General features: G+C 42.4%; 1 protein-coding gene across 1 annotated transcript in view; it reads left to right on the top strand.

The window, feature by feature from the left end:
- Nucleotides 1-27563, top strand: part of LOC121879507 — a 119514-nt gene that overhangs the window by 25497 nt on the left and 66454 nt on the right. The window contains exon 2 of the mRNA XM_042386164.1: nt 15603-16775. Coding sequence (XP_042242098.1) covers nt 16676-16775 — 100 coding nt within the window. The 5' untranslated portion in view covers nt 15603-16675. The remainder of the gene's footprint in view (nt 1-15602; nt 16776-27563) is intronic.

The raw sequence follows: 27563 nt of genomic DNA, 5'->3' as shown, positions 1-27563 counted from the left end.
CACACACACACACACACACACATACATACATACATACATACACATGCACAAAACAGCAAAAAACACACACAAAATGAGATACACACACACACAATCAGATTCAAACACACACACACACACACACACACACACACACACACACACACACACACTAAAATGAATAAAAAAAACACAATAGTCATAGTAGAAATTTTAACAACACAACGCCTTCTAGAAACGCCTCGTTAAACATACCAACAAAGGATTTTTCCTGTCAAGCAAACATTTTTAACTAAAATTATCTTTTTCTTCAGTAACATCATTTCTTTATCATGTGTGTTGCGGCGGGGGGGTGAGAGGGAGTGGGAGGGGGAGGGGGGGAGGAAGGGGGTGATAGAGACAACATGGCCGCTGATTGAGGTTAGGTTAGGTTAGGTTACGTGAGATGTGAGTATTGGTGATGGTTATGGGTTGGTACCGTACGAGAGAGACTCCTTTCCATTCATGAGTATCTACCCGCTCTTACCATGGGGAGGGAGGGAGGAGGGAGGGAGGGAGGTGACAGTGTGGGGATGATGGGATGGTGAGGATGAGGATTGAAGGTTGACGGTGAGGGGGTGAGGTAATGAGAGTGAGGTGAGGGGAGGTGGGGGGAGGGGGGGGCAGAGGGGGGCAAGGTAGTATAACTTCATTATGCAAATCTCAGACGTGAGCAGCAAGAGGCAGAGGTCAGAGTTTTATGCTTCGGTTATAGAGGCTCCTTCCTGCCTAGGCTCCTTATAGAGAGCTCGCCCCTTCCTTTACCTAAGGGCTCCCATTAGGGGCTCCTTCCTGCACCCTAGGTTCCATTATAGGATGGGGAGGCTACTGGGAGTGTGGGAGGAGAAATCGGGAAATGAGAGAGAGAGAGAGAGAGAGAGAGAGAGAGAGAGAGAGAGAGAGAGAGAGAGGTGTGTTAATTTTCAGCCCATCATAAAACATCTTTAAAAAATGTAAATAAACCCACGTGTCGGTGTTAACCAAAGACCCCCCCCGTCCCCCTCACCCCCTCCCCCCTATCTCTACGTCCTCTCCTCCATTCTACTTATCCAACCTTTCTCCTCCTCCTCTATAAATCTCTTGCTTATTCTGTCTTCTGTTATCGTATTATCTCCTCTCTTATCAGGAAGTATCTTTATGTGTTTAATGTTTGTTATCTACGTCTGCTAGTCCCTATCATCCTTCTCTCCCCCAGTTCCCTACGGCCGGGCCACCCATACCCAGCTTGCTAGGCCGCCCTGCTTACAGACGCAGGTGTCAAATTAAGCGCGTCAGGAGGCGATAACAAGTGATATGCGCCATTACTCAAGCCAAGGCCATCCACCTGTCACCGAATCTCACCCACCCACCCACAGACAGACAGACAGACACAGCCATTCCCCTGAAGACTCTATATACGGTAAAAAAAAAAATACCTTCTCACATACGGTACAAAAAAAGTAAGATACATAATACAGACCTTACATTTTTGAAAAATTGAGGGGTGGGTGGGGGGGTGGGGGGGGGGTTCCAGAAGAGTAGTAGGGGGTAGAGAGGAGGGATGGGGGAGAGAAGGGAGAGGAAGAGGGGGGAGGGGGAGATGAGTAAGGAGAGGGGGAAGAGGAAAGGAACCTAGTTAATCAAACCATCCCAAATATGAGCCTAATTGAGATTTCTTACTCCGCCTAGTGTGCCGTGTGTCAACCTTGATGGTCCACCGCCCTGAAGGAATGATATACACTGTGTCTTTTGCTCTTACACTTAATATTTTAATTCCTTTTAGAGTGATTTGTACCTTGTAAATTGAGATGAGTTGTAATTGGTATTTTTTTTTATTGTTATTGATAATATTATTAGTAGTAGTGTTATTATTATTGTTATTATTGTTATTATCATCATCCTAAGGGTCGCAGGTTTGATAAAGAGACACCCCCAGTCCACCCAGCTGTAGATGGGTACGTAAGATTACAGTCGGGGAAGTGGAGGTGGTCAAGTGCAGTGCTGACCCCGCTGCTTAGGGGCTTAATACACGTTATATCCATAGTTTTCCTAATGGTTAATCCGGTCAATATGAATCACTGTTTGGTATCATTATTCTCACTTGCCTTGTTATTTTTCCTTTTTCCCTCTTTCCAATTAACATTATTATCATTATTCTCCTCTGCCTTGTCTTTCCTCCCCTTTATTCTTGACCTTTCCACCTCTTCCCCTTCCAATCATTCCTTAGGGGGTATTTTCTTCTTTAACTCTGCCCCTGTTCACCCTCATGGTTGACCCCTCTACTCTAAATTTAGCTAAATTGCGCCTGCCACCTGGTTTACTGAGGGAGGGAGGGGGGGCGGGACAAGAAGGAAGGAAGGAAGGAAGGAAGAATTAAGTGTGGATTAGTTCGTCTGTCAAGTAATGATTTTAATGGACGTGTGTACTGATACACCTCCATCTTCTGCCCACTTGACTTGAGATTCAGGTTGGCCTCTCTCTCTCTCTCTCTCTCTCTCTCTCTCTCTCTCTCTCCCCGTAATACCTCGAGTGACTTAGTGATCAGCGTCCACCAAGATGCTCTTAAGTGAGCCAATGAGCCGAGTCCATCTACTGAGTGAGGAGGGAGGGAGGGAGGGAGGGAGAGAGAGTACCACCACCACCACCACCACCACCACCTCCTCCTCCTCCTCCTTAACTCATTCCGCCGCTGACCTACCCCGCCAAGGATCGAACCCGGGTCTTCAAGTTGTGGACACAGTAGGACACGACACGACGCAGCACGACGCCCTCCTGGACCATAACGACCTCTCTATGTCTGCCACAGTGAATTATTTGACAGCGAGGCAAATAAGCGGCTTAACATGCAACACTCCGAGAGAGAGAGAGAGAGAGAGAGAGAGAGAGAGAGAGAGAGAGAGAGAGAGAGAGAGAGATGAGAGGGGAGACGAAGGAGGGCAAGTGGAGAGGGAAATGGATTTAACAGTTAAAGAATATAACATGAAGATTACACACCCTAGCCTATTTCACCTGATAATTAAACACCTTAACCTAACACAACCTATTCTAACCTACACTACCCTACCCTAACCTAACCTAACCTAACCTACACTGCCCTAACCTAACCTCCCCCCCCCACCAGGTAGCGTTAGGGTGTTTAATCAACAGGTGAAATAAACTGGAGGTCTCTAATATTCAGGTGAAGTAAAGGAATACTACCTCAGATGAACCACCTTCCCCTTGCACACCTTAACGAGAGGTCAGGTGAGTACTGCCGCAGGTTAATGGCCAATAATTATATGGAGGTGTATTACGTTAATTCTCTCCCTATCACGACGGTCCGCCAACATGATTCCTCGAGTAACACCGATATATAAATAACGGGATAAGCAGATGAAGAGACATGATGTGATGATGAATGTGTGTGTGTGTGTGTGTGTGTGTGTGAGGAAGAGTAGGTGAGGGACAGAACACGCATCAAGGAAGGAGAGAAAAAGATAAAGACAAACGGGAGAAACAAGGAAGAAAAGAAAAAATGAAACAAAATAGTAAGAGAAAGAAATGGGATAAAAATGGGAGATGGAGAAAAGGCGTAATAAAATGTAGTAAAATATGGTAATGGCGATGGGAAGAGAGGAGAGGAAAGAAAGACGATAAAGCAGGGTAGGAAGAAGAGTGGGAAGAGAATGGGGGTGATTATATGTGGAAGGGAGAGGGTGTGAGGGGGAGAGGAGAGAAGACGAAGAGGAGGTGGGGAGGGAGGAAGACGAAAGGGAGGTAGAGGGAGGAAGATGAAGAGGTGGGAGGAGAGAGAGAGCATGTGTACTCAGCCTTAACTACTTACATAATGGACTCTGCAGTAAATATTGGTGGCTGACTGGCATGATGTATATGGTACCTAAAAGCAGACACCTTACATAGTTTTCCTCAGTACTACCCTGCAGGAAGCTTTGTACACACACACACACACACACACACACACACACACACACACACACACACACACACACCTCTGTGAGGAATTACACCACGTGAGGCCTCCCTTAACACCATCTGTGGGAATTACTACACCACGTGGGGCCCCTCCTGCCCACCATCTGTGAGGGAATTACTACACCACGTGAGGCCTCACACCATCTGTGAGAGAATTACTACACACCACGTGAGGCCCCTCATAACACCATCTGTGAGGGAATTACTACACCACGTGAGGCCCCTCATAACACCATCTGTGAGGGAATTACTACACCACGTGAGGCCCCTCATAACACCATCTGTGAGGAACTACTACACCACGTGAGGTCCCTCCTAACACCATCTGGGAGGGAGTTACTACACTACGTTTTTGCTGTTCAACACCTACATTAATCTGTATGTTCACTGTATGTTCCTTCACCTTTCTCTAATGAAGGCTTTTGTTAAACCACCAATGTATGTAATAAGTCATTTATGCCCAATGTATATTTTCAGCCTTCGGGCTGCAGAACTTTTTCAATAAACCGTTAATTATTATTATTATTATTATTATTACACACACACACACACACAAACACGTCACACATCGTAATAACCAGTGGTGTTAAATTCATACAATGTTAACTTTATACAACCAGTGTTAAATAGGGACTATAAATGTTAAAATTAAACATGAAAGGTTAAAGTGAAAGACGTGACGTAAAGGTGACGGCGTGGCTGAAGAAAGCGACGCCAAATTAGTCAATTAGAGTTTTCTGAAATTTAACCTTTTTTTTCTTTTCATGTCAAGAGAACGAGTTTAAAACTTTTATTACCTGCATTGAATTTATCTTTGGTGTTACGTAGGTGTTATCTTGGTGTTACTTAGGTGTTACTTAGGTGTTATCTTGGTGTTACCTATGTGTTATCTTGGTGTTACTTGGGTGTTATCTTGGTGTTACTTGGGTGTTATCTTGGTGTTACTTGGGTGTTATCTTGGTGTTACTTGGGTGTTATCTTGGTGTTACTTAGGTGTTATCTTGGTGTTACTTAGGTGTTATCTTGGTGTTACTTAGGTGTTACTTAGGTGCTATCTTGGTGTTACTTGGGTGTTACTTAGGCGTTATCTTGGTGTTGTGTTATCTAGATGTGACTTATGTATTACTTATGTCTTACTTGGGTGTTACTTATGAGTTACTTAGGTGTTATCTAATCTGGTTATAAAGTTGTGTGATGGTAACTTTTAAAAGGTTCTTGAGATTACGTTCCAAGACGAGAGTTAGAGTGGAGTGAGTGTGATGGATATGTTCACAATACCTTCACTCCCTCAAAACGTCGATACACGAAGAAAAAAATAATAATAATAATAAAAATAAAGAATGAATATAAAATTAATAAATATAAAATAATGATAACTAACTAAATAAATAAATAAACCAGAATATAACTAAAACCATCAACAAAATTACACTTACAATTAAATCAAGAAAAACACTAATTAAACTACAGGTGTACAGTCACTCAAAAAAAAAAATCTGTACCTGAGGTGATCGATGAATTTCACAATGACTCAGTAGGGTTGTCAAAATCCTTCGTCCGCTTTGTCATATTTTTTCGACATAATTAACATACTCAATTGCTATAACTCTAATTAATTATCTATCACTCAAATGACTATATCTGACCATACCATCAATATAGCTTTCGAAATATACAATAGAGAGTTAGTTAAAAATAAATTGGAATATTACCCACAGGTGAGAAAGATTCCATTTAAATATTTACTATTTCTCATACCAGATGTTTCAACTATTTTGACCGATATTGAAGAAGGAGGAGGAGGAGGAAGAAGAAGAAGAAGATGGAAGAAGAAAGAAGAAAGAAGAAGAAGAAGAAGAAGAAGCTCATCCATCAAAACTCGAGACGTAAACAAAAATAATAAATAAAAACACACACTAAAACAAACACACACACACACAATATATATACAAGATAAAGAACCAGACTAATTTACTAAAACAACAACAACGAAATAAATAAACAAAGACAACAACAATAAAATCACCATCAAATTAAACCAATATAATTTTGTTCTCTTCAAAATGACCAAAAAATCCCCGACTCATTCCACAGTTCCAGGGAATAAACAGTTTATTGAGGAGTTACTATGATGCTGTTCTTGCTATCCTCCCTAGCCACCCCCCGTCTCACCCCGTCTCTCACTTCCTCCTACCCTCGGGTCTCACTACTTAGAGAGGAGAGGGAGGTGGGGAGAGGGATGAGAGAAGGAGGTGGAGAGGGAGGAGGAGGGAAGGATAGGGTGCAGGAGAGGAGAGGAGAGGAGAGGAGAGGAGAGGAGAGGGGGAGGAAGGCAGACCGAGTAGAGGGCGTGATTTTCTTTCTATCCATCAGTAGTAACACTTAGGTAGATAGATAGATAGATGGATAGATAGATAGATAGATAGATGGATAGATAGATAGATTGATAGATGGATAGACTGACAAACACACAAACATATAGACAAGTAAATAAAGATATATAGATAAACTCGAAGCACAGATTAATATTGTTTGCTTATAAGATCAACAACCACCAGGGCAGCAAACAACCTGAGTAAACACGAACCACCAGGCAAACAATTCCCATTAAATGTAAATGTATCGGTAAACAGCTTAGATAAACACGAATTACTAGGGCAAACAATAGTCAAATATTGTTTATATTTCGGTAAACAACCTGGGCACATAAGAACCCCCAGGTAAATAATCGTCATGTTTTGTTTATATCAGTAAACAACCTAGGCACACATGAACCAACGGGGCAAACAATCATTATAAACTGTTTTGTTTATACCACAGCAAACAACCTAGGCACACATGAACCAGCGGGGCAAACAATCATTATAAACTGTTTTGTTTATACCACAGCAAACAACCTAAGTACACATGAACCAGCGGGGCAAACAATCATTATAAACTGTTTTGTTTATACCACAGCAAACAACCTAAGTACACATGAACCAGCGGGGCAAACAATCATTATAAACTGTTTTGTTTATACCACAGCAAACAACCTAAGTACACATGAACCAGCGGGGCAAACAATCATTATAAACTGTTTTGTTTATACCACAGCAAACAACCTAAGTACACATGAACCAGCGGGGCAAACAATCATTATAAAATACACACAGCACATTACATCACTAAACCCAATGGCGATATTAGGGAGTTGAACGACACTGTGTTACATAAACAATCTCACAAAACACTAAATAGATTCAGGTTTTTTTTTAGTAATACGGTTTTTTGTTTTACATCTGAAATTATTAGTAAGGGTTGAATTACCATTTTTAAAAGTATAATTTTTTTTTATATAATCCTCATGTGTGGTTGATTCTGATACACATACACACAAAATTTCGAAGATCATACATACATACATACATACATACATACATACATACATACATATGCTACTACTACCACACACACACACACACACACACACACATACCTGATCAAACAATCATCTCTTGGTTGGAAATCAAATCCTCAGATGGCTCGGATCTTTTCCCCCTCCTCCGAGAAAACTGTCGCATTCCATTACCCTCTGACTGTGTTTGTATTGGACGGTCTTTTCGTGATGAAGCCGAGAGAGCAGCCCCCGCCGCCAACTCCCTGCCACCCACCGCACCTAAGCGGAGGGCGGCCCGAGTACCTCTCGCCACTGACTGTGAAATGTTCGGAGTGATGCTTGAGCGCTCTCCCTACCCTTTGAGATCTTAACTTGTTTGAGCCCTCTTCTTATCCTAGTGGGAAAAGAGAGCCCACTAATGAGATCTTCTCTTGATTGAGCTCTTGTCCTCTCTTGACAGTAGAAGAAAGAGCTCAGTGTTGAGATCTTTAAGTTGTTTAAGCTCTCTACCTTACATCCGTTACTTTGCACAGCATATTTTGTATACTACTACTACTACTACTACTACTACACTACTACTACACTACTACTACTACTAAAAGTATTTCTCCACACACAAACACCATTTCTTCATCATTTAAACCACAGCTCCACCAATATTATCTCCACAATATACACCTCTTTAACTAATAACTCCGATCTGACCCATAATAAAACGCAACTCGAACCAAAACATAAATACCCAAAAAAAACTCTCAAACTACGGCCATGAATCGTTATTATAAATCTACATCAATAACTACAACAACAAACATCACAGCTATTCAAAGTGACAGTGGCCGTAAAACCACGAGTGAAGTTTTGCCTTAAAATCCTACCATAATATTGACCTTAGGAAAATACACCAACACTATAAACTACATTCACCCTTCTGAATGCCTCTGACGGCGGCGTAAAAGTCGAATGACCAGGGATTACCGGGAGATATTTTTGTGATCTGGGAGAGAAGGTCTTTACCAATTCGAGAGGGGGAATACACCTGTGGCTCTGAGAGGGATATTGTTGGGATCGTCTGTTGAGAGAGAGAGAGAGAGAGAGAGAGAGAGAGAGAGAGAGAGAGAGAGAGAGAGAGAGAGAGAGAGAGAGAGAGCCATCATGAAGGTATCGTCATGGCTCGAGACACCAAATACTGCCTCGTGTCTTTTATTTCCGTGTTATGATGATGGTGTCGTGCACATACACACACATAAACAGCTGTGTGGGTCTTACCGTACCGCCTCCAACATAGTTTATTTTGATGGGCACCATGATGCACACGCCAGCGTTCTTTATTTTGGGATTCAGAAAACATATATCCCTTGTGGTGTGTGTGTGTGTGTGTGTGTGTGTGTGTGTGTGTGTGTGTGTGTGTATATATATGTATGTAGGTGTAGCATAGATGAAAGTAAAAAAAATATACGAACAATTGGTACGTGAATGACAAACAAAAATGACAAAATTGAAACAAATATCTAGGTGACAGTTCCTCCATATATCAAGAGTGACCTCAGTAGTATATATTGTCTGGGGGGCAACTGAGACGTGGCACCCTGGAGGACAGTGCCTAAACTTTGTACTGATATACATGTTGTCACTTCCAAACACGGACACAACACAAGACAGGTTGGCACAGTGATCAACTAACAGAATGTATGTGTGTGGGGGGGGGTGTATGTGTAAAAGAGAGAGATATTCTTTTCAATTCAGAGACCACACACACACACACACACACACACACATGTACACTAAATCAAAGATAACACGGATAACAGTTTGGCCGGACCCTCAACTAAGAAGTCATTAACAAGAGCTAAACTTAGGGCCGGTTGAGGATATCTTCACAGAATCTCACTTAATTGACTTTACTTGTTTTATCTGTTTTCCAATCCTCTCTCTCTCTCTCTCTCTCTCTTGGAACGCCTGTATAACTGAATGGAATTTGGGCTTCAGGAAAATTCTTAAAAATGGAGGTTGTAGCCTTGTCAAAAATGAATTTATTAGTACTAAGTAAATTAATGTAGGCCTATGGTAATTAAGGTTTCCGTAGAGGTGATTTTAGTGACCTCGAAAATATCACCCCCCCCCAAAAAAAAAAAAAATATATTGACAAGTTATTTTTTACACCATAATAATACCTACTATTCACTAAGAAGCACACAGAAGCACTTATAAAGACAGAAATACACTTAGAAGCACTGGGTAACATGTTGCTGCACTTTATTCTCACCTTTTTCATTCATAATTTCACTACTCCCATATATCATTCGGAATCTTGTACACAGAAACAACTTGAAATCTCACTAATAATAATAAAAAAAAACATATTTACAACTTTTTCTGGGTCAAATAAGCCGCCAAACTGCAGTACTGGTCATCACACTAAACATATTTTAGCACAATATTTTACCTTTCTTCCCACGTGACATCAAGTGAGAAAAGCTGAGACCTGTTGTATGACCATCGCTCTAGTGACGTATCTGATGACTGCCCCTCCCCCGCTCAAACAATACCGCGCAAAACTTAGGGTCACTCAGGTAGCTTCGAGTAATGTAAGGATTAATAATTACTTTGAATAACATTTGGTTTGATCGTTCATTAAGGAGTAACTTCATTTCTTTACTTTATTCTATTTGATTTATATTCGTTTTTAACAAAGTGTTTCGTGTTTATTCTGATATTTATACTTTTGGGTTGGGTTCGGTTAGCAAAAAAATATAAAATAAAATCGTTAAGTAAAAAGAAAATCATAAAAAAATATATATATAAATAAATCCCTTTATCACAACTCTGAAAAAAAAATTACATAAAATAATGCCATCATAAATCAGTTCAGTAATAAGCATTTTCACTCATGTCAGACTCGTATAAATATCCAAACAATTTAAAAATAACATTATACCACAAATTAAAACCCCATCCATTTAAAAGTCTTCTTAATTATACCTCAATAAATATCTTAAATTTCCACAGATAAACGAAAGCAATAATGGCTATCCCTCAAGGTATTATTAACCCGAACATTCCAATCACTGCTCCGAAACGTCTTCCTCAAATTATACCAAAATGTTTCATCTGAGTCGGCGGGGGCAAGACGACACATGGGTCTGCCTCGGAGAGAATTGGTGGGGTGGGGAGGGGGTGGAAGGGGTGGGTGGGGCTAAGTGGAGGAGGGGGGTGGGTGGACCAGGCAGGGTGGGGAGTGGAGGAGAGGAACCAGGACGCACTGCAGCTTCTGAAAAGAGGTAATCACTGTCAAGCCACCACGCCCCCCACCCACCGATCCAATCTTTTTAAGGTAGCATATTGCATACCTCTAATATAATCGAATTACTATGTCCCAACCTAAGTGTAAAAGTCACCCTGATAAAAGTGCACTTCATCTTTTTCCCCTTTTACTGAGACTGGGAACAACACTATTTTGCTTTTGTTGTTGAAGGTAAAGTGTTATATTAACCCGATTGGTGGAGCTAGAGTAATACGATGATATGTGAAATAATAAATGTAAGAAAAAGGGAGGAATTTTAAGACGAGAAGAGAACTCGCACATGTTATTTTCTCTCTACAATAACAACAACTATATACCCTCCCCAGGCCTCATTTAACTAGATAAGCCTACCTAATTAGCCAGCCTCACTATCTCCCTCTCCTCTCACTTGCCGGCTTTACTACCCCTCTCTCTCTCTCTCTCTAGCCAGCTTAACTACCACTCTCTCCTCTTCCCAGCCGGCCCCACTCCCTCCCTCTTCCCAAGCCCAGCTGGTCCTACTCGCTTCCTCTCCCCACCCTAGCCGGCCTCTCCACCCCAGCCGGCCCACTCCCTTCCTCTCCCCACCCTACTCAGCTCTTATCCCTCCCTCTCCCTAACCCAGCCGGCCCCATTCCCTTTCTCTCCTCCCCCCCCCCCTCCCCCCCTCACCCAGCCATCAGACAGTTCTACAACATCGGGTTCTGAGAGAGGAGCACATATCCAATTTTTGGGAGCACTACAGCCACCACCATATGGCCAGAAACTCCCAAAATTCGTGGGAGTGTCCTCATGGATCCCACCGGCTGCCACCAATGTGTTCCTTGCTATCCAATTTTTGGGAGCACTACAGCCACCACCATATGGCCAGAAACTCCCAAAATTCGTGGGAGTGTCCTCATGGATCCCACCGGCTGCCACCAATGTGTTCCTTGCTAGTAATGGAAACAACATCGTCAGGAATATTGATCCTTCCCTCCCTCCCTCCCGCTCCTCTCTCTCTCAATATATATACGGGATCAGATAAAACTTTTATCAAAACAACATGGATTTTATGTCACTTTCTCCTGCGTTTCTGTCTATGAATCCTCCAGTATACGGCCGTCAATTCGGGAATATATATATTTCTTGGATGGGATATATATTCTTTTATGATATATTTCACAACACAAATGACACTACATTGCATCAGGAATTCGTAGGATATTTTTATCAATTTCGTAGTTTATATCACTATATAAAACTTGACTACATTCAAGGGTTTGTTTATAGGCATTGTTATAGTTCATAGTAGGTATAAAAAAGCCATAACAGTAACATTATAAGTACAACTAATTCTGTTAATGTTGCTGTCTAATGATATCGCTGTTGCTCCTTCTGTCATAGTAGTAGTAGTAGTAAAATAGTACTAGTAGCGGTAGTAGTAAAATAGTAGTAGTAGTTGCAGTAGTAATAGTAAAATAGTATTAGTAGGAACATTCAAGAGGTCTCACAGAGGCCTCATAACGCAGGTGACAAGCGAGGGCATTAATTAAATACTCACATACCTCATTAATGATTCACCTGCCTTAAGAGTACGCAGAAACACCACTTTAATGGACGTCTTGGCTACTCAACCTTATCAGGGAATCTCACACTAATTTTTCTCGTTTAATAAGTTAGTTTTATTCTCTTGGGTAATGGGGAGTAAATTCCCTCTTAAGTGCGTTCATACTTAGTGTTAGAAGTTATTCAGCATCTAAAAAGTATGTACGAATAATCTCTTAAAACTTGGGGTCACTGAATTTTACTTATACTTAATTAAAATATATAACAAAAATATAGGTAATGGTGAACAAATATTAATAATTCCCTTAAAAGTACAGACAAGCGCCACTTAAACTAGAAATAACTGCCATTTTAAACAACATATACCCACTGGTTTCATTACTAATTCACCTAAGAGTACAGACAGGTGTCACATATAATAAAGAAAGCTGTCACTTGTTCCAATTCTCAAGCTACGTCTAATTCTCTCGTCAATACCGTTCATTTTCTCTCTCAGGGGAGGTGAGGTTAGGTGGGTCGTCGGCCACCACGATTTTTATCAATGGTTAATAAGGCATTGGTGGTCGAGGATTCTCCCTGCCCTACAGTAATGCGAGGCTCCACTGTTTATTTACCTTCTTTCTGTGCCAGCTATGTTTTCTCCCGACGATACGTGTTGTCTGTAGCTAATGTACGTTTTCTGTGGCTATCTCACGTTTTCTTTCCAATGTTAATGTACTTTTTACGTCATTATTGTCACTACTTTACATTTAGGCTCGTGGGGGGAGGGAGGGGCAAAGATTGAGGAGCCCCACGTCGACCCAAGTGTAGAAGAGTTAACTAACATTACAGTTTGAGGAGTGGAGGCTGTAGAGTACAGTGCCTATGGACCCATATTCATATTCTTAACGAGGATGAATGTTATAAAGAGAAAGAGAAGAAAAAAGAACACGAGAGAAGAGAAAACAGAAAAAAATAGGAAGGGAATTAAGGAAAAATAATATAAATAAAAATTAAAAAAGAAAGAAAGATGACATGAAAATTAAAAGAAAAAACAAAGAACCATAAAAACACGATAAAAAGAAAAATAATAAAATTAAACAAAAATGAGAGAAAGAAGATAAATTCACGGGTCTGAATACAATAGTCCACAAGGTCCCCCAGACAATGTTCCCGCCACAAAAATTCGAGTTGCAAAAATATGAAAAGTTTAAGCAGTAAAGAAAGTAGTGGAGAGTGAAATGTTCAAAGTTTAAGAAGATGTTTGTTGTAAAAAGTGACGATTTTTTCATTTTTTTCGACTTTAAAAATTATAATACTTTTTATAAAATGAAATTTTTGTCCTTTTTATTGTTTTTAAAATTAATATTTTTTGTCGTTGAAAGTTTTAATTTTCCATACTTTTTTATTCTACAAATTATTGATATATTTTGGTTAAAACTTATCATCTTTTTGTTTTGTTTTTGCATTTAAATATTATTAACAATTTTTAATTTAAGAAATACCTGTATTAGCATTTTTTTAAAGTGGCTTTTTTTAAGCTGTTTTTACTTTAAAATTATTAATTACTTTTATTTGAGTAATTTTTTCCTTATCGTTGACTCTAAAAAATATTAATAAATTTCTTGTAGGTGACGATTTTGTGCATTTTTTACTGTAAAATTTCTGTAATTTTTATTTAAGAAGTGACAATTTTTCCTTTTATTTTTACTTTTAAAATTATTAGTTACTTCTACAGTGATAAAACCTTCCTTCATTTTTTCTGTATAAATTAATAATATTTTGTTGTTTAAAGCTATTTGTCTTATATCGACCAATAATGTAAAGATATTAACCAAACAACAAAAAATGACACAAAACTCTTCTCACGTTTTACTTGTCATCCAGATAATGGGACGCTCAGAACACGAACACGACAAACACACGAAAATACAGAGGAATGCTAAGTTCGTTATTCGCACTCCAAGAGCCTCGTATATAAGCAAAATAATTACCTAGACACTAATATAACAAGATGCCATGTTTTGAGAACTATTTCACCTCTTCCATTAATTCCAAAATGTGGCTTTTATTATATATATTCATTATAAAAAATATTAATAAAACAGACAAACACACATTCACACACTACATAATACACATATGACTCTATCTAATTACCGTAATCGATCTGGAGAAAAGTTATTCATTTGATAATAATTTTATATTTTTAATTTAATCACCCCTTGAAGTGTGCGACGCCCCTCTCTCAAGTATGTAACGCCCCTCTCCCTGAATAATGTAACGCCCCTCTCCCTGAATAATGTGACGCCCCTCTCTCAGGTATGTAACGCCCCTCTCCCTGAATAATGTGACGCCCCTCTCTCAGGTATGTAACGCCCCTCTCCCTGAATAATGTGACGCCCCTCTCTCAAGTATGTAACGCCCCTCTCCCTGAATAATGTAACGCCCCTACTCCCTCAATAATGTGGTGCCCCTCCTCCCCTCCTTCAGGAATATGACGCCCCCTCCCCCTCCCTCCGTCAAGTGCGTTAGTCTCCTTCAGCTACAGTCCTTGAGTCAGCTTTTGCAAGTATTGAGGCGAAAGAAGGATATATCCAAGGCGATCGGTATACCTGGTGTATTGGGGACCTAGAGAAGACATCAAGGTGGGAGGGTAACAACTAACTATTTGGACTTTAAAACTGTGTAGAATAATTTATGGTTAGGGTAGGATAGGTTGGAATGGGTTGGGCTAGGCTGAGGTAGACTAGGTTAGATTAGGGTAGGGTAGGGTAGGGTAGGGAAGGTAGGGTAGGGTAGGGTAGGGTAGGGTAGGGTAGGGTTAGGTTGCCTCCGTCTCTCCAGCCTCCCTCTCCCCCAGCCTCCGTCTCTCCAGCCTCCCTCTCCCCCAGCCTCCGTCACCCCAGCCTCCGTCTCCCCCAGTGTTGGTGGTGGTCGTCGTTCATCAGAATGCACGAGGGTGAGAGTGGCCAGTTGTGAGGGACGCCACGCTGGGAGCTGACGGCTGCTGCTGGTTATATTACTGAGGTGAACTGCTGCCAGTGTCTTGTGATAACCTCACCGAGAGAGAGAGAGAGAGAGAGAGAGAGAGAGAGAGAGAGAGAGAGAGAGAGAGAGTGCGTGTGTGTGTGTGTGTGTGTGTGTGTGTGTGTGAACCGCATTCCGACCACTCATTATAATTAATACATACAACAGGAAGAACTTAAAACAATTCCCTACACTTCATAAAACATTCTTCACCGAGACGAAACGTAAACACCGCCGGCAAGATCACAGGCACACGCACACGCACACACACACGCACACGCACACGCACAAACACACACACAAAACCATCCTGAGCGGTGTTAAATTCTACTATTAAACTCGGATTTATTATTCATTTGTATCACTTTTACGATTCTTTGACTACAACTATATTTTATTATTTCTGTATTGCAGCTTTTGGTTGGCCGACCGAAACCGGGAGAGGAAGGGATTTGGAGAACACGAGGCAGAAGCTGACACACACTCCTCCAGCGCCTCCTCCTACAACATCCTACCGTCAATCCTTCACCTTTCCCCGTGACTCCCTTATCGTTCAGCCATCCACCACCCCCCCCCCCCAATCAGGAAACGATGAGGATGAAAGCTTAACGACAGCAGACAGGGAACAAGTTTTCGACTCCTCCGTCAGGTGGCATCACGACTCTAAACACACATGTGAGACGTACCCAGGAGGATTTTCCCCTAAAGAAGTTGTGAAATGAGAACTTGATCGGGACTTTGCCCCTTCTTAGTGAGAGCGCTGAGAGGTGAGGTATACGCTGCTGTCTCGGTGATAGGGAACGGCTGTGTTGATCCGCTGAAAGATTAATGATTTTGTGGCGTGAGGAGAGATTATTATGATGGGCACGATAGTTATTTACAGTGTCAGGTGGTTCAACAGCAGCCACAACCACAGAAGGTAATGTGGTCCGCGAGCTCTCATACCATCACCACCAGACACCACCAGATGGCTCCACTCAGCTAGCGCAGAACCCAGAACAAACTGTACCTATCACCAATTACTAACACAATAAACCTAACATCCCTCCATAAACTAAAACCTTTAAGTAGATAACACAAGAGGTGAAACAATGCAGTGAAGCAAATTAAACCCTCCCCACCCCCCCCCCAAAAAAAAAATAGTGCGTGAAGAGTTATGTTGATACAGGGATATTTAAAAACACTGATGTAAAGTGAAGGTAAAAAAGTGGGCGCTGAGAAAAGATACATGCGGGAAGACAGTGTAGTATGCGGGAGGACAGTGTAGTATGCGGGAGGACAGTGTAGTATTATCACCCAGGAATTATGTGTATTAGTGTGTGTGATTTATTTACCTGCGTTCTCTAATCATCAGCTAGAAAAAAAAAAGTGGGAAAAGTGAAGCGGTATTTTTTATTAAGAGTTGATTATAAAACACCCGAAGGTTTTTATTTGTTTTAAGAAATTGATAAAGTGGTCCTAAGAGGTGTGAGGTCTGAAGAATCGAGATGAGTGGGCGAGGATACCGGCGACCGTACGTCAGGCAGCGACGAGAGAGTGATGAGGGGGAAGAGGAAGGATTTTTGTACTGCCTCATGTACTACTTCGGTAAGTTACAGTCTCTTGTTATCTTTGTTATCGTACGGTAATCCCTCCCATATCTTCAATATTATTCTCATGGTTAACTAAGAGACTAAGATCACCCCCCATAACTTCACTGATACCCTCATGGTTATCTAAGATCACCCCCATAACTTCACTGATACCCTCATGATTAACTAAGATCACCCTCATAACTTCACTGATACCCTCATGGTTATCTAAGATCACCCTCATAACTTCACTGATACCCTCATGGTTAACTAAGATCACCCCCATAACTTCACTGATACCCTCATGGTTATCTAAGATCACCCCCATAACTTCACTGATACCCTCATGGTTATCTAAGATCACCCCCATAACTTCACTGACACCTTCGCCATTAACCAGTTGCACCAGACACCTCACCGTATAATAACTGCTTAACTAAATGTCATCAGGTTAAGGGTAAGTAATTCCTGTATGTTCTATCTAAATAAACACAAAATAACAACGATTACTTAACGACGATATTTTAACCCGACGACGATGATGATTTAACCCTTGACGATGATGATTTAACCCTTGACGACGATGATTTAACCCTTGACGATGATGATTTAACCCTTGACGACGATGATTTAACCCTTGACGACGATGATTTAACCCTTGACGATGATGATTTAACCCCGACGATGATGATTTAACCCTGCGATGACGATGATGATTTAACCCGACGACGATGATGATTTAACCCTTGACGACGATGATTTAACCCTTGACGATGATGATTTAACTTTTGACGATGATGATTTAACCCTTGACGACGATGATTTAACCCTTGACGACGATAATTTAACCCTTTAACGACGATATTTAACCCTTTGAAGATGATGATTTAACCCTTTAACGACGATATTTTAACCCTTTGAAGATGATGATTTAACCCTTCAGGATTCAAAGGGTTAAGTGATTAACTCCATAGTACAACGATTACTTAAATGAATAATGAATGTGTGTGTGTGTGTGTGTGTGTGTGTGTGTGTCTGTGTGTGTGTGTGTATGAGTATGTGTGTGTGTGTGTGTGTGTGTGTGTGTGTGTGTGTGTCTCTGTGTGTGTGTGTATGTGTGTGTGTGTGTCTGTGTGTGTGTCTGTGTGTGTGTGTGTATGAGTGTGTGTGTGTGTGTGTCTGTCTGTGTGTGTGTGTGTGTGTGTGTGTGTGTGTCTGTGTGTGTGTGTGTGTGACTATAACAGCTGTGGAATCTGTTTCATATATACAGCCACCCACAGTGTATAATTCCTGTCTCTCTCACTGTGCACTCTATCACAAATTAAACCTTTATTACACCTATTCATTACCCGTTATGCTAATACATGGATGAACTCTGACCTCCCTTTACTTCCCTTAATATATCTCTGCTAAGTTAGGTTGTGAGTAAGTTAGTCATTTACTGCACCTGTAGTCGCAATAATTAACTGTACCTGTAGAAGCAATAATTAACTGTACCTGGTTGTCGTAATAATTAACTGTACCTGTAGAACACACACACACACACACACACACACACACACACACACACACACACACACACACACACCAGAAATGAGTCACCAAATTTATCTATCAAAACGTCGCGATAGATCTATTACCATATATACGCGTCTTAGTGTGAACATCTCCAGGACTGACGAAGGGGTAGAGTAGATGACACGAATACCTGAAGGCGTTGAGGGACAAAAACAACATTAAGAGTGACTTATGGGAAAGATCCGGAGGTAGGGACTAGGCAGCAGGAATAAATTTGTATGCTGGGTGTGGAGGAGTGTGGGTGGAGGGGAGTGGAGGAGTGTAGGGTGGATGGGAGTGAAGGAGGGGTAGTGTAAGGTGGAGGGTGGAGGGTGTGGAGGAGTAGGGTGGAGGGAGAAGGAGGGGTAGTGTAAGGTGGAGGGGTGAAGGTGAGGGAGAATGAGTAGGTAGGTGGAGGGGGTGTGGAGGAGAGTGGTGGGGGGAGTGGAGGGTAAGGTGGAGGAGGGGTGGAGGAGTGTAGGTGGGGGGAGTGAAGGAGGGGTAGTGTAAGGTGGAGGGGTGTGGAGGAGTGTAGGGGTGGAGGGAGGATGAGGGTAGTGTAAGGTGGAGGAGTGTGGGTGGAGGGGAGTGGAGGAGTGTAGGGTGGATGGGAGTGAAGGAGGGGTAGTGTAAGGTGGAGGGGTGTGGAGGAGTGTGGGTGGAGGGGAGTGTAAGGTGGAGGGGTATGGAAGAGGGGGAATGTAAGGTGGAGGGGTGTGGAGGAGTATAGGTGAAGGGGTGTAAGTGGAGGGAAGTGAAGGAAAGAGAGTGTAGGTGGAGGGGTGTAGACAATGTACTAGAATGTAGACTCTTATGAACGTCAGTGGATGAATGTGAGTTTCATAACCATACAATTCCTTTTAGATTATTGGGAACACTTGACTAACATTCATACATCTCAAAGTATGATAAACCGTGGAGGTCTATCTTGAACTAAGTATGACCTTGACCTCTGATAGGAGAGCTTTAGGGTACAATAACCTCTCAATAACCTCTCAATACCTCTCAATATCACTCAATATCACTCAATACCTCTCATCTATTACACTCAGCAGTATACGACCTCTCACTCAAGCTGGTCCTCCTCCTCGGGGAAAAAATTATGAAGGAAGATATATTTAAGTGATAAATGTAGAGAATGTAAACTCTCCGGACTAAGCTCTTCAGATTTAACTATGCAGTGGCCACACACACACACACACACACACACACACACACACACACACACACACACACACACACACACTCTCTTTGAAGTTAAAACGTCCTCCTCAAACAGTCATACTTGTAACACAACTTAATCAGCATCACACTATTTGTTTTGTTAACATCCAACTCAGTTTGTGTTTACCCTCGCCATGGACAACACTCTGGCTTACGTTTGACCACAAGTCGTGTTTAGAAGTCACCCAGAATGACGGGCTGGCGAGGGGAGGGGAGGGGAGGGGGAAGGGGAGGTGGGGAAAGGGAAGGGGAGGGGAGGGGGGAAAAGGGAAGGGGAGGGGAAGGGAGGTATTTTTGTTTTCATGCATTCACGTTCTCTAGCGGGGCTTATCGTAACCTAACAGACGCCTCGTTTAAATAAAGCCCCCAGCGATATACTACAGGACTTCTACACGGGGGGAAGAATCACTTGGTTCACGTTTTCCCATGCAAGTCTGGGTCCCTTTTTCTCTCTGCAGTGTCCGATACACAAGTCAGGCTGAGATTTTATCTATAAATGGATAGCGTGTCACTGCATCCTGACAAGCTGTGCCGAGTAAATGGTTAAAAGGATTTCTGTTTGTGGGTTAAATATAAACAAACCAAGACGCGGGACAGCTGATAATAAACTCTGTGAAGAATTTCCGAGTAGTTCTTTTTGGTTTAACTCCCTTACACATATTAATGCTTTCAGTCCCGTACACTTGAAGTACTATTAGGAACAGTGTTACTTCAGGACATGGTAGGCTAAGCATTGTAACCACTCCTCCACCGCTGTCGTATTCAACAACTAGACACACATCCCAAAACAATTCATCATGGTGTAATTCATCTATTCATCGCGTCAATACACTTCCTATTCCCCAAAGTCACGATAAGCAACACAAACAGACTGAAGGTATGTGTTGCGGCACACTTACACGATGTTTCAAAAGGTATTATGTACATCTAAGAAATCCCGGGCCATCCCATTTATCCAGGGAACATACTACTCATGTTGGTTCTGTTTCTTGTCTATGTTACCAGGAAAATATTGTTGTTAAGTGGCTGTGTATCATGTGTCCAGAGATACGTGGTGTGTCTCATCCCCCTCCACTCCATCCTTCCTCACCCTTCTCCCTTTCTCACCCTTCCATCCACCCCTCTCTTTCATCCCTACCCTTCTCCATCCCCTCCTTACTCTTCTCCCTCCCTCCTTTCCTCTCATCCCTTCCCTTCCTCTCCACGCCCCTTCCCCCTCCTCCCTCCACTCCTTCTCACCCTTCTCCCTTTCCATCCTCTTCATCCCACCCCTTCTCCATCCTTCCTCTCACTTCCTCCCCTCCCCTATCCTCCCTCCACTCCACTCTCTCCGAAGATAATCCAGACACACCCCAAAGTCCACCACTCAAGTCATTACCTACCAGCGTTTCATGACCTGAGAGAGAGAGAGAGAGAGAGAGAGAGAGAGAGAGAGAGAGAGAGAGAGAGAGAGAGAGAGAGAGAGAGAGAGAGAGAGAGAGAGAGACTGACTCCACCTCCTTAAGAACACTGTGATTGTAGTCTCCGCCTCTATATGTCGTTAAAAGTAGTTTATATGTAAATGATGCCTTTATATTTAAGGGTAAGGGAGGGTCGAGGGAGAGAAGGTGGACATAACCCCAATTATGTCGTCCAAGGAAAGTGGGCCCTCCACCTCCCCTTGGACGATGATTAGGAGGTGGAGGAGGAAGGAGAAGTGAGATGTTGAAGGGAGAGAGAGAGGGAGGGAAGAGTATGTTGCCGGGAGGGAGAGAGGAGTTGGAGGAGGAGGGAAGAAGTGATATGTTGAAGGGAGAAGAAGAGGAGGAGGAGGGGAAGAAATTGGATGTTGAAAGGAGAGGAGGTGGAGGTGAGAGGGAGAAGCAGGAAGTTGGGGGAGAAGAGACTATGGAAGGAGCAGTAGAGAGGAGGAAGAGACGAGAAAACTGGGTGGAGGGAGGGAGGAGGAGGAGGAGGGTTACAGGGGCAACTTACACCATCTCCACCTGGGGGTTCATGACTCTCTACGCGGTCGTCATGGCTTCTGTGTGTGTGTGTGTGTGTGTGTGTGTGTGTGTGTGTGTGTCATAACAGTCATACACAGAATGGTATACAGAGACAAAAACATGAATCCCCCCCATCGCACCTATACACATCCACACATATATCCATCCACACACACCTACACACCCACCATACACACTACTACTACTACTTTGCTGTCACTAGGAATCGAGTATGACGATCATCCAGCTATGATACAATGATAGGAGTTATTAACGATGTCACGTAGGTTGGTGAGTTCCGAGATGACTAAAGAGGCCGATACGGGACCGGCAGGGTCGATCGCAGATGTTGCACATGTGGGGGGCTACATCTAGTGCGGGAGGGGCGGCGGCAGCGTCTTTCCGGCGTTGGCGCTTGTCTGCCTCGTTATGCAGTCGGGCTAACTCGAAAGTATTGACACCTTCTTGTGTGGTGATCCTCCAAGCGTTACTGTGTGGAGTAATCGTCTCCCAGGTGAGGGGGTCGATTTGGTACTTTTTCAGATTTGTCTTAAGACTATCCTTATATCTTTTCAGTTGCCCGCCGACTTTACGTTTACTATTCGTTAGATGACTGTAAAGTAGCTGCTTTGGCAGTCTACTGTCGTACATGCGGGTAACATGGCCAGTCCAGCGTAGTTGTTAGTGGATAATGGTAGCCTTGATGCTTCTACAGTTGGTGTCAGCAAGAATACTGGCATTTGTTCTCTTGTCTTCCCAGCGAACTCGGAGGATGGAACGTAGACTACTTTGGTGAAAGTTTTCAAGTGCCTTAAGGTGCCTCCTGTATGTGACCTATGTTTCGCTGCCATATAGCAGGGTGGGGAGGACCACTGCTCGATATACGTGTAACTTTGTAGATAATTGCAGCTCCCTACAGCTGAAGACGCGGTTTCGGAGTCTGCCAAAGGCTTGAGATGCACATCTGATTCGATGCTGAATCTCTTTATCGATGTCCGCGGTGGTGGACAGGTGGGAGCCGAGATACCGAAAGTGGGTAGCATTAGAGAGGGTAGTACCGTTAAGCTGGATAGATAGTGGAGGTGTGGCTGAACCAGGGGCAGGTTGAAAGAGAATCGGAGTCTTACGTACATTCACCTCAAGGCCGAAGTGTGCATACGCATCTGCATAAGTGTTCAGGATCTCCTGTAGGTCGCGTTCAGTGTGAGCGACAAGGGTGAGGTCGTCTGCATACTGAAGTTCAGTAATGGAAGCTGCCGACACCTTTGTTCCTACCTGGAATCGTATGTTAAAAAGACCCTTCATCCGGTACTCGATATCCACCCCGCCAGCTAAATTGGCACTGGTATGAGTAAGGAAGGCAGCCAAGAAAATGGAAAAGCGAGTTAGTGCCAGTACACACCCTTGTTTAACCCCCATTTGGATGGGGAAGAACTCAGACTCGGTGCCATTGTGCAGGGCATTGCCGTTCATGCCATTGTGGAGTTGCCACACAATGGCGATGAATTTTGGTGAGCAGCCAAAACGGCTGAGGGTCCACCAGAGGGCTTCCCTGTTGACCGAGCCGAAGGCCTTGGTTAGGTCGATGAAAGCCATGTACAGGGCACCATGCTGTTCTATGCACCTTTCCTGTATCTGACGGGCTGCAAAGATCATGTCAGTGGTGCCACGTGATGGTTTAAAGTCACATTGAGATTCTGGGAGGAAGTTTTCCGCCTCAGGAAGAAGTCTGATTAGGAGGACTTGGGCGATCATCTTACAAGCTAGACAGCAGCAAGATCCCACGTTAGATGCCACAGTCTGACCGGTCTCCCTTGTTCTTATAAATATTGACGATGGAGGCATCTTTAAGATCTTGGGGGATTTCCTCCTTTTCCCATATATTCCCCAGGAGAGGGTGGAGACGGCTGGGACTCCATCAGGCCCTGAGGATTTGTTATTTTTCATCTGTTTGATGGCAGCAGTTACCTCATCCAGGGATGGAGGATAGCTGAGGTGGGTCAGCTCTGGATGCTGAGGGACCTGCTGGGTAGTCAGGACATCCACGTCGGTGTTTCAGTTGAGCACTGGATGGTAGTGCTCTTTCCAGCGCTGAAGGAGACCTTCATCGTTTTTAATTATGGGGTTACTGTCAGCTGAGCGGAGGGGGGCTGCACCATGAGTGACTGGCCCATAAAATGTTTTAGTGAAATGGAAAAATTCGCACATCTTGTGCTGATCTGCAAATTTTTGTGTTCCATATGCTTTATTTTAATGCCAGTCGTTCTTTAGATTGCAAAGTTCCCGCTGGGCCGCCACTTTCTTCTTGGAGAAGGTATCAACTTTGGTCCGAGACTGAGGGTTGTTCTGCCAGTCAGTTAAAGCAGCACGTTTATCATCGACGAGTACATTGATTGCTGGGTCATTTTCATCAAACCAGTCTTGGTTTATTCTTTCGATCTGAGCGAGGGTCTCTGTAGGTTTTTGTCGTGACAGTGTCGAGAATATTCCATTCGGCACTGGGATTTGGGTTGTTTGTTGTCGGGTTGTTTATCAGCCCATGTTCGAGCTGTTCTTTGAAAGCATGTGCTACCACTGGATCCTCCAGACGCTCGGTATTAAAACCTCTTCTGGAGGCTTGCTGCCTTCGCCGTTTTGGGGCGACGTGAAGTGAGAGTTTTGCTCTGACGAGCCGATGATCAGTGTCGCAGCCCCCACCTGGGGGCTGTTGTGTGAAAAGATTTTGTGGGTCTTATCTTTTTTTTCCTTAGCCTTTTGTAACCCCAACACATTTTTTCCAGCCTTTTATAACCGTAACACCTTTTTGGGGCCTTTTGTAGTTTTTGTTACCATTTTAGGGGGGTATTTCCTCCTGTTAATGACTATTTCCTGGCCATTTGTTACCTCCTGTTACTGTTATTTCCTTCTGTTATCTCCTGTTAACTACTATACCCTGGCCTTCACATCGTGGTTGTTTGTCATCTGTTTTTGCCGTCTGTAACCTGTGCTGGTCACGTACACACCGCGGTCGTTTACTCTTACACAGTAGCCATATGACCTCATAACTCCTGATATATTAGATAGCACAATGGGGAGTTCACTTTATTGTATAGGGCGTTCACTTTACTGAATAGGGCGTTCACTTTACTGTATAGGGCGTTCACTTTACTGTTTATTACAGAGCGTTCACTTTATTGCATAGGGCGTTCAATTTCCTGAATATTACAGGGCGTTCACTTTACTGTTTATTACAGAGCGTTCACTTTACTGTTTATTACAGAGCGTTCACTTTATTGCATAGGGCGTTCAATTTACTGTATATTACAGGGCGTTCACTTTACTGTTTATTACAGGGCGTTCACTTTATTACAAAGGGCGTTCACTTTGCTGTATATTACAGGGCGTTCACTTTATTGTATAGGGCGTTCACTTTACTGTATAGGAAGTTCACTTTATTGTATAGGGCGTTCACTTTACTGTATATCATAGGACGTTCACTTTACTGAATATATGTAACTTTTTTTTTGCGGAATCGGTGAGGACAGCACTTAGTCCAGAGTAAAAAAAAAAGAAAGAAGAGAACAGGACCACTTAACTGTGTATCAAGCTACACGAGCCATCCTAACCTAACCTAATTCAACCATAAGGCGAGGTTAGTTTAGGTTGTCTGTTTGGTTAGGTTAGGTTAGGTTAGGTTGTCTGTTTATAAGTCATTTTGCAAAATAACCGATTCTGCAAACAAAAATACGTAACATACTGTATATACAGATATACGTATACTGTACTTCTAATTACTAATGTATATGGTAATATTCATATAGAACCTCAGGGATTTTTTTACTGAAGTTATAAAACTGTAATACAACATCGCGTTTTCATTTCTTTCTTTCTCCGAGTTGAAAAAGCCTTCGTACACACTGTGCGGTTCGCGGAGCACGCACACACACACACACACACACACACACACACACTACCCAGGTGCATAAGTCTTCCTCCTCCTCCTCCAGGTAACCTTATTCTCCCACGGGTTCACTGGGCCAAGAAATATGACTAAATTTTTCGTTTCTTTTACCTCTTCCTGTCGGCGAGAAGTAATCTCTCTCTCTCTCTCTCTCTTTCTCTCTTCACCTATCCATGCTTTCTTTCTTTATTTTTCTCATTCCCTTGTTCTGACCTCTCTCGTCTATCTTTCACACACTCACTCTTTCCCTTCCCTCTCCACCTCTGTCTTTGCTTATTTATGCTCTCTCTCTCTCTCTCTCTCTCTCTCTCTCTCTCTCTCTCTCTCTCTCAACAGCTGTAACCCACAAACCCTCGGGTAAAAATACACAACTGTAATAATAACTCGTCACGTTGCTATCTGTGCCACAGTCTATTCCTTCAGCTTGACCTTCCAAATGTCTATGTCTCTTTCATGGCTCTATGTCTCGACTCTCTATGTCTTTCCTTATCGTGTATAGATCTGTGTTAACTAGCTAATGTCTTTAACCTGGATATATATGTCTTATGTCTTTCTTTATCACGGATCTATGTCTTAACGATATATTTCTACCTCCAGTTTCTATATCTCTCACTAACTATTAAGAGTAAAAAGAAATATTTCCCTAACATTCACACGACCGTAACTTCATCTTCTTCACATAAATCATTAATAAACAACAACAAACTTCCTTAATATATAATTTTACACATATAACCATCGTCACCGTCACACCTAACCTAACCTACCCTCACCTAACCTAACCTAACCTAACCTACCCTCACCTAACCTAACCTAACCTACCTACCCTCACCTAACCTGATCCCCCGTTTTCTATATTCACGTTTTCTCTGTTTCAAAAGAGGGCAAACTCCCCTAATATATAAATTTACCTATAAACAGTACCGTCGTTTCTATTTTCCTCTCTTGTGTAAATTTTTCAAAAGGGGGAATTTTTCTACTGTACGAAGCTACGCACCTTCCAGTAACGTAGTCTAGAGACCATTAAGTCATCCGAGACCGAGAACGAAGCCTGCATTTCGAGACCTACCATCAGAAACCACTAGCACGTACCCGAGGACACTTTGATAAATAATAATAATAATAATAACAACAACAACAATGATAATATTTACAAAGATTAAGACAAAGAAAATAACAAAAACAACAAGAACAATAACAAGTAAATTCACCAGGTAGGTAACTAATTACTAGACCAATTCCAGGTGTAATTTTCTACGTCTTAATAAACTATTAATAAAACTCTTCAGTGGAATTAATGAATGAACCATTAAGGTGATAAGACATCGTAGGGTAGTAAATAGTGACGTTTTAATAGTAACAATGTTCCCTTGGTGAGAGAGAGAGAGAGAGAGAGAGAGAGAGAGAGAGAGAGAGAGAGATCAATGATATCGACAGTCATTTACAACTCAACACTATGCTGGTCATCCATTTACCTGTCCTAGTATTTCATTAATGGATACGACCTGTAACTGGTGTCATTAACCGTAATTATGGTAATGTTCTCCCTGACACGTCCCATCAACAGTGACAAAAAATAAAAATGGGGAATTAATTTTAAACGAGCCAAAATTTCATATGTAGGACGTAGTTTAACACACATACACACACACACACACTCATACATACATATACACATACACACCACACCACACCACACCCCACACCACACCACAAACTCCTCAACACTCACATCAAGACAACAATTAATCTTGCCGAGTATTATACATTTACCCACACCATTGTCTAGATAACGACACGGGACAATAGGGAGGAGAGTGTGTTAGTAATGTGACCAGAGGGGGAGACATGTCACACCCATACAGTGAGATGCGGGTCTTTTTCACCTGAGTCATTCCTTGTTACACAGTGAGTTTGTTTTGGGACGTTGTGAGTAACTTGATCCTTTGAGTACGATGATTTAACCCTGAGTACGATAATTTAAAACCCTTAAGTACGATAACTTTTAACTATTTGATTACGATGACTTAACCATTTGAGTACGATGACTGAACCCTGAGTACGATAACTAAGCCCGTGAGTACGATAACTTTAAACC

Source organism: Homarus americanus, unplaced genomic scaffold, assembly GCF_018991925.1.
Source record: "Homarus americanus isolate GMGI-L3 unplaced genomic scaffold, GMGI_Hamer_2.0 scaffold32340, whole genome shotgun sequence".
Classification (NCBI taxonomy): domain Eukaryota; kingdom Metazoa; phylum Arthropoda; class Malacostraca; order Decapoda; family Nephropidae; genus Homarus; species Homarus americanus.
This window is presented reverse-complemented; position numbering and strand designations above follow the sequence as displayed.